The sequence below is a fragment of the Canis lupus genome, chromosome 21 (assembly GCF_003254725.2).
Source record: "Canis lupus dingo isolate Sandy chromosome 21, ASM325472v2, whole genome shotgun sequence".
NCBI lineage: Eukaryota > Metazoa > Chordata > Mammalia > Carnivora > Canidae > Canis > Canis lupus.
The window spans coordinates 32,629,098-32,641,894 of NC_064263.1; the positions used below are offsets into that span (position 1 = coordinate 32,629,098).

Sequence of the window (12,797 nt, forward strand, 5' to 3'; positions counted from 1 at the left end):
CTAGAGTTCTTTTCTGAGGGCTTTTACTCCACATCATCTCACTTATTCCTCAGAGTTTAAGTAAGAGAAGTTCAAACTCCTAGCTCAATACTCATCCCTCTGGCTCCCGGAGAAGCGGCAAAATGGGTACAAGTTGCCCTAACAGTCAGTGTACACTATCTTTCCCAGCCATTGGTGGGAAACTCCTAGAAGGCCCAGTGATGAGCACAATACTCTGTGCACACAAAACACTCAGTGAATGTGGCCTGAAGGAAAACCATACCACAATGACACCAAAGGCCTCTGTCTCCCCTCCCATCCTTGCCCCCAGAAGTCACAGTGATGTTCCCTCACACCCCGCCACCCCCAACAGGCTGCCCGCAGTCCACCAGGCTCTGCTCTGCAGCACAGCACCACATGCCTATTACCCTTGGGGTCCAGGCTCCCTTTAGGTATGAGAATTCACAGAAGCAGCCTGTGGGACTTGGGCCTCGTTGCATTCATCCAGGCCCTCAAGGATCGCAGTCCAGTGGGGCTGCCTGAGTCTAAGCAACCACAGCTGTGAGACTGATGTCAGGCAGGGAAGCCACGATTCACATCTGCACAGGGGGCCACGAGCACATAGAGGAAGGACAGCAACCCCAGCTGAGGCAGGGAGGGGCTGGGGCAGAGGCTCGGAGCACAAGATGCTTCATTTGGGCTGTCCGAGGAGAGAAGGGGAAAGTCTTTGGGGCAAAAGGAAGCAGGGTTTCAGGAGAGCAAGCAATTCAAGTCAGAGTGAGGAGAAGTGAGGCTGGTGAGGGTGGGGCCATCCCGAAGAGCCCCCAGGTTGCTGCTGGGCTTTCAGGCAGGGCCAGCCCTCGTGCACCAGGCCTCTCAAGCAGACTAAAGTCCCTCCAAAGGAGGGTGGGAGACAAGAGACCAAGAGAAAGCCCAGAAATGGCAACCATGCCAATGTCAGCACCCGCAGTGCCCCCTTAGTCAGACCCTCTCCCTCTCTCAGCCACAATCAAGTCCTTTCTTCCCTCTCCTAAAACCCAGCACCAACCTCCCACTCTCAGAGGATGACCTTCTTTTCCATTTTGAGAAAGCCAAAGCCATCAGATGAGAAGCCCTGGCCCTTCCTTGCCATCACACAAGGAACTGCCCGTCTCTCCCAACAGAAACCAGTCCCTCCCTGGATCCCACACCCTGCTGCCTGCTGGACCACCGTCTGACTCTCCGCTCCCTCTCCTGCTTCTTTCACCCTCGGCTAGGCCACTCCCACCAGCCTTCAGACAATAACCTTCAGCAAACTCCCCGCTCTCAACCACTGCCCCTTTCCCTAGCTCTCTTCACAACCAAGGCTCTGGAAGAGAAGTCCATACAGGCTGTTTCTACTTTCTCACCCCTATTCACTTCTCAACTCACTCCACTCAGGTATCTGGGCCCCTTGGGCCCCGCTCCACTGAGATCCGCTCTTGCCAAGGCATCTTACCGTTTCTCACTCTGACCTCACCTGATCACCCCTTCCTTCTTAAAATGCCCCCCTTCCTTGCCTTCCAAGCCACAGCCTACTATTCCTCTGTCTTCTCACTCCTGAGCGTTGCTACTCCTCTTCTGCAAGATCCTCCAATGTTGGAGTTCCCCAGGTCCAAGGAGGACTGGGTCCAGGCTCTCTTCTCTTCCCCAGCTACACTTTTGCTACTACATGTCTTCTCCTGAGTGCCACACAGGTATCTTAAACATAACACATACAAAATCTGCCTCCCCCGCCTCCTCCTCAGAGCCTGCTCCCTCTACAGGCAGCACTCCAGCAGCTATCTTATTGCTCAAGCCAGAAAGCTAGGAGCTAGTCCTAAAATCTCCCTAACATTCCATATTTCCACTCAACACAAAGTGCTTCTGATCATCTAAACTACATCTCTGGGGCAGCCCCGGTGGCACAGAGGTTTAGCACCGCCTGCAGCCCAGGGCGTGATCCTGGGGACCCTGGATCGAGTCCCACGTCGGGCTCTCTGTATGATGCCTGTGTCTCTGCCTCTCTCTCTGTCTCTATGAATAAATAAATAAAATCTTTAAAAAATAAATAAAATAAAATAAAATAAAATAAATAAATAAATAAAATAAACTACATCTCTGGGACTCCTGGGTGGCTCAGCAGTTTAGCGCCTGCCTTCAGCCCAGGGAATGATCCTGGAGTCCCAGGATCGAGTCCCACATCAGGCTTCCTGCATGGAGCCTGCTTCTCCATCCGCCTGTGTCTTTACCCCCCCCCCCTCTCTCTCTCTCTCTCTCTCTCTCTCTGTGTCTCTCATGAATAAATAATTAAAATCTTAAAAAAAAGATTTAAAAAAATAAATAAAACAAATAAATAAACTACATCTCAAATCCACCTACTTCTCCTCACCTTTCCCAGCACACCTTAATCCAAGCTACTACCATCTCCTGCCTATACTACTACTGCAGGACAGCCTAGCCAGTCTCCCTGTTTTCACCACAGCAGTCCGAGTGAGCTTTCTTTTTTTTTTTTTTTTTTAATTTTTATTTATTTATGATAGTCACAGAGAGAGAGAGGCAGAGACACAGGTGGAGGGAGAGGCAGGCTCCATGCACCGGGAGCCCGATGTGGGATTCGATCCCAGGACTCCAGGATCGCGCCCTGGGCCAAAGGCAGGCGCCAAACCACTGCGCCACCCAGGGATCCCCGAGTGAGCTTTTAAAACTACATCTCCCATCTTCTAACCCTGCTTTAGATAAACTCCACAATCCTTACCTTGGCCTAGCAGGCATACCGTGATGTGGCCCTTGCTGTCTACCATGCTTCACTCCCCTTTCAACCATCGTCACCTTTCTTCAGCTGCTTGTCACTATGCCATGTTCTCTATCTACCTGGAATAATGGTCTCCCATCTAAACCCTCCTCTTTCAGTATCTCTCCCCTCTTCATTGAGCTGACTCTACTCAACCCTAGTCACTTCCTCAGAGGAGACCTTCCTGGGGCCCAAACCTAAAGCAGATCCCCTGTCTCATGTTCTCATTCCCGTGCCTGTACCTGGCACTTGAAACATTTAGGAATTATCAACTTAGAAGCAGACGTATGTATTTAATATTGGTTGCTCCCACTAGATCGTGAACTCCACAAAACAGCTGTGGCCCACTGCAACTTCATGCCTGCTCCGGGGTCTGGTGCCATCCCTGACTGACTGAGTACTGTTGGGAAATACCCGATGAATGAATGAAGGAGGGCAGGTGGAAAGCAGCTAAGTCCAAGCGGGTCAGGGAAGGCCCCCTAGGAGCTGCAGGGAGTTGGGCCCCCATTACAGTTCTATCATTCACTTTTCCAGTCCCTACTGATTAGCTACACACACATGGTGAGCGAGGAAGGGGCCGTGCTCTGCCCCTCCCAGGGGCTGCAGCCTTGGCGAGGCAGGCATTCCTCCAATCCCCATCCATAGTCTGAGGGAAGAGGCAGCAGAAATCCCTACCTCATTGCCAGCACCTGGAAGAAAGGTCTTCACTTTGATGGTTTTCCCGGGGGCAGGGAAGGGCGATTCCATTAGACTTCTCATGAAGGGATAGACCAAGGCAGCAGAGATCCCACGCCGGCGCTCCACCTCATCTAGGACCTGTGCCCACCACCAGCAGCCCAAAGAGGAAGGGTGTCAGGACACTGCCCTTCCCTACCCTCCTGGGCAAAGAAGAGGGTGGCCTGGCCTCTGACCAACAAGGGTCAAGGGGTACAGGAGGACTGTCCCACCAGCAGCCTTACATTCTACCCTGCCTGCTTCCCTTGGCACTCGATGACTGCTCTGCTCTCTAACTCATCCTTGCCTCACACCCAGGAGCTGGGCAAAGGAAACACCAGTTGCGAGCTGGGTCCCTGGGCACTTGGCTTCTCCAAGGGGGTCTGGTGTCTCTGTCCCCAAGGACTCTGGCTCTGCCCATGGCCCAGAGTAGACATTGGCAGACCATGCTGGTGCAGGAGTTGGGGAGTTGCCAGCTGGCCAGATGGGGAGCCAGGCTTGGGAATAGGAAGGAGTCCAAGAGCTCCCTGTACTTGCTCTTGCATTCTCTCTCTCGCACCCGCTTGCTCGTTTGTGCGCACAGGTGGTTTTCTCATCTAAGCAGGCTACAGATACTCCTAAGGGAGCTGTCAGCTGGGAAAAAGGGGAGGGAAGTAAGCCAGAGCCCTCTTACCTTGGAAAACAAGCCGAAGCAGCCAAGGCGGCTGATGACACAGTATACCTCTGGCAACCGAGGCCCTTTCCCACTTGGCTGGGTCGGGACGAGGCGGAGGAGAAATAGACAGATACAGAGAATGCATGATTACCACATCTGGCTCCTCTTCCTTGGGAACTGAGAACTAAGGACTGATCTAGTGGACAACTCCAAGCCCCTTCTACATCGCAACTCAACCAGGCCCCCCAGAGGAAAGGCTGATACTCTTCAGGGGCAGGTGTCAGCCTCTGCTGGGTCTTCCCACCCGAGGTGCCAGGCTCCTGCCAAGCTCCTCCCAGGAGGATGCTGACAGAGGCTGGCAAAAGAGGCAGAAGCTATGGGGTGATTTATGGATTTACATGGCTAAAGCTGGGAATCCAGGGGATGCAATAGTAACAAGAGGGCCTTGTGCACATTCCTTGGAGCAAGCCATGGAGTCTGTCCCTCACAGGGGACATTCTATAAAACATTCCCATTCTAGGTTCCCCTTGCCTTCCTTCCTCGATCCACCCCATTCTAGTAAGATAGAATGAACACAGAGAGGGACAGCAAACTACTATTTATTGAATATTTATCATATCTGAGTCCTGCGCTTGGTACTTTGCAAACGGCCTGAGATAGGCACAGACACTATCATCTGCATTTTACAGGTGAGTAAACTGAGTCACAAAAATATTAAGACATTGCCCAAGGGCATGCATCTAAAAGTGGTGGAGCCAGGACTCTGTTTTGGACTCTGATGTGCTGTCTTACAGGTAGAGTCTGTTGCCTGCCAACAGGACAGAAGATAAAAGGAGGCAAAGACACAGACCAGAGGTTTGCTAGGAGCGCAGAACAGAGGAGAAGGGGCATTGAAAAGGTGAGTGGCTGGAGGAGATGTGCACTGAGAGCTCCCCAGGCCTGGAGCCCCCAAATGCGGGTTGGGGTGAGTCCACAGGAGTCTACTTCTCCAGCCAGGGGCTGGCAGGGCCCTGTGGCTGCCTCTGGCTCCGATGCCTGAATGCCTGGCAAGGCCGAATAGGGAGGGAGCAGAGCAGCAGGTGCTGGCCCCTCATGCAGGCTGCTAAGCAAATGCAGATGGGTCTATTTCAGTTTCCAAACCTGCTGGCCACACGTCACAGATCTAAAGAGAAGGCTGTTTTGTCCATATTAGGCCTGAAACTCACTCCTCTCTCTTTCCCTCTCCCCCGCCTCCCCTAAAGCCCCAAGTGATTAAATCAAGTATGTGGGATTTGGGTTAGAATCATTGTGTCCAATCTGCAGGAATGCCGAGCTAGTGCCAGCCCCCTTGGCAGGGGCCCAGCCCAGGCCCTCTCCGAGCACGCCAGGACAAACATGCTCTTCCCTGGGGGCAGCAGGCCCGCTGCAAAGGAGCGGCTCTGTTCCATCACTGTTCCTGCAACGCCAGCCTTCAGAATGCTCCTCTCTGGGCCCAGGTAAACCAGGGGGCTGCTGGCCTCTGCCTGGCTCTCCACCGGGCGTCCGTCCTGCTCCATGTTCCCTTGGCCCTACTCCCTGGGCATTCAATATCCAAATATTCCTCCTCCCCAGACTACTCTTTGGGGTGATCCAAGACCATGAGACTTGGTGTTAAAGAACTTAAGAGTCAATCCTGGCTCTGTCTCTCACTGGCTGTGTGATCCAAGTCTTAGTTTCTTACTCTATAGAACAGACATAGTAATACTCCATAAACCATTACAAGGATTAAAGAAGATGACATACTTAAAAGCAGCCAGCCTGGAACATAATAGGTCCTAAATAATAGTTTATTCCCTTTGCCTTCCCTTCTACATCCAAAGTCCAACCTCCTCTACTAGACTATCGAAAATTCCTTGAGGATTGGATTGGATTCATGTCTAACTCCTCTTTAAGTGCCTTTAACATGTTGCCTGACCCTCAATAGGAGTATGGTATGGGTTTCAGAATGAATGAATGAATGAATGAATGAATGAATGAATGAGTGAGTGGCTCAGAAACCTTCATTTGGGATCCCTGCTATGACCCTTGCCTAGCAAGGATCTGCTTCATCTGTCCCTAGACTGGCATCTAGTGAGTCCTTGTCCCACTAAGGCATGGGAGCCCTGAAACACTGCTCACACCCCAAACCAACAACATCCCAAGTGAACTCCAGGGGAGAGTGCAATAGGACTCTCTCTTTACCTTACCTCAATCTATTGCCTAGGACTAGTGGAAAGGGAGATGAGGAAGGGCTCCTCTCTATATAACACGGCTTAGATTTTCAAAACCCTCCCACTCCCCTCTGTTCAAGGCCTGTCTTCCAGAATCCCATAAAAGGTACTGCTCAGCCCCTCCTCAGCCTCCAACACTAGCAGACCACAGACAGGATGCCCCTTTACATAGCTGGCTAGGGCATGAGGAAGGCTGGCCTCTACCCCTGTCTGATGCACACACGTACTGCTGGGGTGATATGATCCTGCAATCCAGCATCAGCAACCAGAGCCCGGAAGTCCGAGAGAAACAAATGAGATGAAAACGTGTAGGAAAGTTAAACACATATGACAGCCCAGCAGAAGATGATCCACTCTCACCTCTTATTGCAGATTATCTTAGATCCTGGGGCCTAATCAGAGGGGTCACTCTAAGTCCTGCCATCCCAGGAGTGCCTTAACTGTGTGTGTGTGTGTGTGTGTGTGTGTGTGTGTGTGCATGTGTGCGTGTGTATGTGTCAGGGTGGCCTCAAAGAGCATACAAGGAAGCAGAATGTAGAATCTCATACAAGCTAGAGTTAAAGTGCAGGTGCGCCCACATATACACACACTCACACGCTCTGCAGCCCAGCCCCCCAAAGACTGAATGGCCCTACTCACCAGTAAGCGCCTGCAGTAGCCAAAGCGTCTGCTGCCGTCTTCCCCAGTCAGCATGAAAGAGAAAGTCTCACTGGAACGGGGAGGGGTCTGGCATCAGAGAAGGATCAGAGGACCCAGGAAACAGCACCCGAGGAGAGGGAATCCCTCCCAGGGAGGAGGTGAAGGGCTAGGCTGCTGTAAAAGCAGAGGCAGAGACTGGGGTATGTCCCATGCAGTTACTCCCGCTGTGAGAGTAAAGGAGCTATGCCCTCTTCCTGCCTCCAGCCAGACCAGGCCAGGCCTCACCTGCTATACTCTGACACAGGAAGCCAGTCCTTGGCATCAGGGAAGCAAAACTGGGGAATGGCCTTGAGCCTCTCCTCTGCCTCCCGCATCTGCTTGGTGGGTCGGTCCAGCTGCAGGGAGAGGAATATGGGAAGAAATAGACGAGAGAAGACATGGATTCTGGGGGTGGGAGGGGGTAGCTGAGAAGCATCTCCTCCCCTGAGAGCTCTAGATGGCATCCGACCAACTGGCATGCTTCTCAGCAATCCTGTCCCCATTCTGGATTCTTACGGAGAGGCCTGGGTGTGAGCTGAGTCATCATTTATTCATTGAGTATGTGCCAAATGAGCGCTTTCTATGTGGCACCTGGCCCTGTGTCATGCGCTGCGGCTGCTGATGGAAAACAAAGTGGGCGAGGTCCCTGTCCCTGCACATTCTGGTCAGGAGAGTGAGACAATCAACAACAAAATCTCCAACGGTACCACAAAGGGAATAAACAGGGTGCTATGACAGAGAACTGGGCAGGGGGAGGGATACTTTAGGTATCTGGAAAGATCTCCTGGAAGAGGTAGTATCTGGGCAGAGAACGAGGAATGAAAAAGAGCTGGCAGCCATGTGCAGAGCTGAAGAAAGAACATTCCAGGCAGAGGCAGAGAGCAAGGAGGCCAGGTTGGCTGGCTGGTGATGGGCAGGGAAGGTGCAGTAAGAGGGAAGGCAGGTGGGGGGATGGGGAGTGACAGCCAACGGGGTACAGGGTTTCCTTTTGGGTGATAAAAATGTTCTAGGGGCACCTCAGTGGCTCAGTCAGTTAAGCGTCTGACTCTTGGTCATGATCTCATGGTCGTGAGACTGAGCCCCGTGTCGGACTCCATGCTGAGTATGGAGTCTGCTTCAGATTCTCTCTCCCTCTCCCTCTGGCTTCCCTTCTGTTCTTCCCCTTGCTTGCTTGCATGCACACTCTCTCTAGAATAAATAAATCCTTTTTTTAAAAAAGATTTTATTTATTTATTCATGAGAGACACAGAGAGAGTGAGAGGCAGAGACACAGGCAGAGGGAGAAGCAGGCTCCATGCAGGGAGCCTGACATGGGACTCGATCCCGGGTCTCCAGAATCACACCCTGGGCTGAAGGCAGCGCTAAACCACTGAGCCACCCAGGGATCCCCAATAAAATCCTTTTTAAAAACGTTCTAACATTGATTGTACAACTCTGAATATACTAAAGTCATTGAATTGTACACTTTAAATAGCTGAATTATACGGTATATGACTCAGGTCTCAAAAAAAAGTTGTTAAAAAAAAGAGAAAAAAAAAAGTAGAAGTACCTGGGGGCCCTCCTGCAGGCCCCTTGCCATCCTTATAAACAATTTGGGTTTTATTCTAAGCCTACTGGGAGGCGTTCTGTGAATAAGCCCTGGCCCAAACCCATGCCCCTGAAGCCAACCCTTTCTTCCCTGCTAACCAGCAGGCATCAAGCTCAAGGCTGCCACAGCTAGGTGAGTGGCTGTGGCAGGTAAAGGATCTCTCTTGCTCCACAAATGGGCCAGGCAGACAGGAGGTGCCAGAGGAGGGGTGGGATGGGGAAAGATGGCCTCACCTTGGGAAACTGGTAGGAGACTTCAGGGAGGTAGGTGTTTCGAGATGGCTTCTTCTTGAGGGACACCACCACAAAGTACTCAAAAAGCTCCCGCTCCTGCCACTCGAGCAGTTCCAGCTCCAGGGTCCGATAGCTGGGTGCACGCTTCAACATTGACTGGATGTGGACCAGGCGCTGCGTGTGGGCTGGGGGCAGGTCATAGGTCAGGGGACAGGCAGGCTGAATCCGCACGGACCCCAGATTAGCCTCCCTCCACCCAGTCTCAGGCTCTGCCACTGTGGACCACCTCTGAGTGCTGAAGCCCGGTCCTAGCTGGGTTGGGGGTTGACGTGGCAAGAGCAAGGTGTCTACACCTGTGAGAAGGCTCTACCCTGCCACAGGAAGCTACTGTACTGGGCCTTCTAGGAGCTTCTGGAGGCTGGGCTGGGGCTGACAGGACTGTCTAAGCCAGGTAAACCCAGACATGGATGCCTGGCACCCACCTACCCCTGTGTAGTACCAACAGGAGAAGATAAGAACCTCCACAAAGGCTTTATCCTGGGCCCCTCTCAGAATCCCTGGACTTGGATTCCTTGTCCCTGTTCCAGGCCCAAAGGCCAGTTGCCCACTTGCCTGGGGGACTGGTAGAGGAAGGAAGGAGGGAGCCAGCTCCCACATATGTTAACCATCCAGGAAAGTCTAGGTAGGTTTCCCAGTAGAGAAACAACAGATTTATCCAAGGCTGCTGGAACGGGAAGTTCCCAAAACCTTTTCAGGGAGGGGGTCAGTCCTCCTCTCTAGAGATATGGGGGGTAAGTGGCCTCAGGGCCTCCAGAGGACCAGTTTCCTCAGACTGTGGCACATTTCTCACAACCAGAAGAGGTACTTGTGATATTCTAAACCCACCTCTGGCCTGCCAGATTCGCAGCATTTACCAGGCAAGTCTAACCCCCAATCCTCATGGACAACACCTTGGGGAAGTCCAAATGAGGGGGAGACATGTGAGTCCAACCTGCACAAGGCTGCCCTGCATGCAGTAGGAGGGGATTCCCCTACAGCTCCTTGCTCTATCGCCTGCTATCCCGCCTGCCTGTTGCCTCTCCAGAGCAGGCCAATGGGGGACACTGGAACTATATGTGCAGAGGAAGGGGGTAACTCCACAGCCAGGGCCGGGAAGGGGTTCCGTGCTCTTGGGGAGCCACGCCTCACCTTTGAACCTGTCGTCAGAGTCGCTCTCGCTCTCACTATTCTCATCTGGAAAAGTAACAGCAGGAGTGCATGCTTGCTGAGCCACTGCCCCACACCCAACATTTCTTGTGCCCCCCTCCCAGGTCTCCTCACCAGGGATGGATCATAACTCTTCTGGGCCCCCATGGGCCCAAGGTCCCTCTGAGCTCAAACCACAGGTGCTAATTACTATACAAACCCCTATCCATCCACTTCTGATCTGGGGGAAGCTGCTAAAGGCCTGAGCAGGAGGCTGAGCCAGCAGTGAGGCCTACAGGCCTGGATCATAGGGCCTGCCTCTAGGATGCCAAGATTTGAAATGGGAAACAGACCATAGTGCTCAGTAAGTCTGGCCTTTCCTTTTGCCAGAAGCAGATTCCCACACCCACCTCCTTAATCAGGGCCTCACAGCTCAGGCTCCCTTCCCTCTTTGGCCCTCCCCTTCCATGTGCCACTTCTTGAGAGGACTCTCCCCTCCTAGAAGGCAGGAGGATCCTATGACTGGCCCACAGAAGGGTCAACTGAGGCTAGTCTGTGCCTCTCCCCATTCCTACTGCCCAAGGGCCCCAGACACCTGAACCAGGTCAGACATCAAGGCCTACCTCTTAGTGATGCTGTCTCAATGCTGGACATAGACAGCTTTTTTAACCTCTTCTTTCCCCTCTTGGCATTGTAGATGGAGTTAATTCTTTGGACAAGCTGGGTGAGAAAAGCAGGAAGGGTGAGGCAACCCTAACACCAGCTGCCCCTACTTCTAAGAAGGCTGATTAGTAGTCCATTCATTCCCTCAAGGTGCAAGCAGAACCATCCTCCACACACACACTGGGCCCAGTACTAGTCTCCATGCTGCACTGCCCCAGAGTGCAGACTGGCTGGTGGCTCTCTATCTCCCTCACCCCTAAGTGGTCTCCTGCCCCAAAACAAGGATGTTAAACTTAGCTCCCCAGAGGAAGGAACTGTGATCAAACTACACAGGATGGGAGCTTCTGAGTCCCCAGAGTCACTGAACCAACAGAGACAAAGAGCTCCTCAGACGTAATAACAGGAACAAGGATTGGAGCCTTTCCCTCTAGGCTATAACCCGGGGCCACGACAGGAAGGAGCTAAATTCCCAATATACCCAAGCATTGTTTGTAGGCTAAAAATACCATTTGGCTAAATCCTGCCACTTTGGGCTGGGGATTTGGGTCTGACTGCCTGTGTGTGCAAATCATTGCTGAAAACTCAATTCTGAAAGTCAGAGAAAGGAAGACCCAAATTGGAGTCCTAGGTCCTTCAAAGCCTGGAAGTTTTTGTGTAGGCACAGAGAGATCTGCACACGTACACCTCGCACTCACTAATGGGGAGTCTCCTGATGGATTGGTTTCCGGTAGCTCAATGGCATGGAGTGCTCCCTGGGGGGAGAGGCTAGCCTGTCCTTTCCCTAACATCTGTGCAACCACGAATCACTTAATCCATCTTTGCTAATAAGATAGGGACTTAACCAGATGAAAAAGAAAGGCCAGTGCAGGGATCCAAAACTCATTCAAGGAGAACTGAGGAAGCAGCCCCAGATTAGGGAAGGACAGACCAGAGGGAGTTGCCCACCTGCCCGCCCACCTGCCCAGCCAGCCCCAGGGCGGCCCCTCCAGGGAGGCTACCTTAGGAATGCGCCGGGCCCTGCGGCTGGACAGCAACTCGCTGGTGGTGCTAAGGCTGTCCTCGTTGAGGCTGGAGGGTGAAGACGGCAGGCTCAGCTGAGCCAGCAGCAGCATGTCGTCATGGCTGTGCCTCTTGGGTAATCGCGGCAGTCTGTGGCTCTTCCTCTCTGACCAGTTCCCACTGCGCAAGGACTGGCTGCTGGGCTTCAGAGAGAGCTGGCATGGGGGAGAAAATGTGGGAGAGGGCTTCAGCACAGATGCCTTGGCTGGCATCCCTGGCTCCCCCGAATCCCACCCTGGAATTTCCCTCTGCCTGTGTTTCCTCTCCTAAGACCTCAGCTGCTAATCAGCAGGTCAGGGCTAGATGAGATACGTGCTTCCACAAAGGAAGCTGAACCACCTCTGCCAGAAAAAAGAAAACAGAGGCTAAGAAAACTGGGCTCTCATCTGAATGGAAAGAGAAGGACAAGAGGGAATTCTGGGGGCTCTTCCTGAGTTTTGAGACTAGGCTTAGCCTTCACTCCTTATTCAGCCTGGCCCCCAATCCAGTCCTAAAAGACTTCTTTGGCAGGGGCTATAATCCACATGGCAGCCTGGCCCTGCTCACCTCTTCCAGGAAGAACATAAGGGTTTTGGGTTCTCATTCCCAAAGCCCAGCAAGGAGGGCCTCACAGCCAGGTGGCTGCTTCGCCACCGCTGCCCCTTCCTAGCCCTGACCTGCTCCCTGGGTCTACACTAGCACCCTTCTGCATAGGCACCTTACTCTCCACAGATCCTGCTCCCTGCTAGAAAGGCAGCACCCCTGCCAACTCAGCCCACCTCCCACCCACTGTCTGCATCTGGCATCGTCCCTCATCACTCTTCGGCCAGCCCTCCTTCCTCCTGTCCCCCAGAGTCCTCTTCCCACTTCCCAATGATGCTGGCCACACAAATTCAGCAGAAGCCTGTTTGAATATAGCGCATGAGAAAGGTGAATCTCTTATAAAAATGTTACATCATTCCAAAGCCAGATCATTTCTACATTCTCCAGCCAATGTTAGAAAATGTCCAGGTCCCATTTGCAAAGAGAAGTGGAGTTGCCTGGG

The 12,797-nt window shown here is 52.7% G+C and overlaps 1 protein-coding gene across 11 annotated transcripts in view; it reads right to left on the minus strand.

Annotated features, from left to right (window-relative positions):
• Nucleotides 1-12,797, minus strand: part of DENND2B (DENN domain containing 2B) — a 170,851-nt gene that overhangs the window by 9,594 nt on the left and 148,460 nt on the right. For all 11 annotated transcript variants that reach the window (XM_049098767.1, XM_049098765.1, XM_049098766.1 and 8 more), the window contains 8 exons: nt 11,713-11,928; nt 10,675-10,771; nt 10,055-10,099; nt 8,867-9,051; nt 7,292-7,401; nt 7,007-7,076; nt 4,158-4,235; nt 3,446-3,586 (listed from right to left, as the gene is read on the minus strand). In XM_049098767.1, the coding sequence (XP_048954724.1) occupies nt 3,446-3,586; nt 4,158-4,235; nt 7,007-7,076; nt 7,292-7,401; nt 8,867-9,051; nt 10,055-10,099; nt 10,675-10,771; nt 11,713-11,928 (942 nt within the window). The remainder of the gene's footprint in view (nt 1-3,445; nt 3,587-4,157; nt 4,236-7,006; nt 7,077-7,291; nt 7,402-8,866; nt 9,052-10,054; nt 10,100-10,674; nt 10,772-11,712; nt 11,929-12,797) is intronic.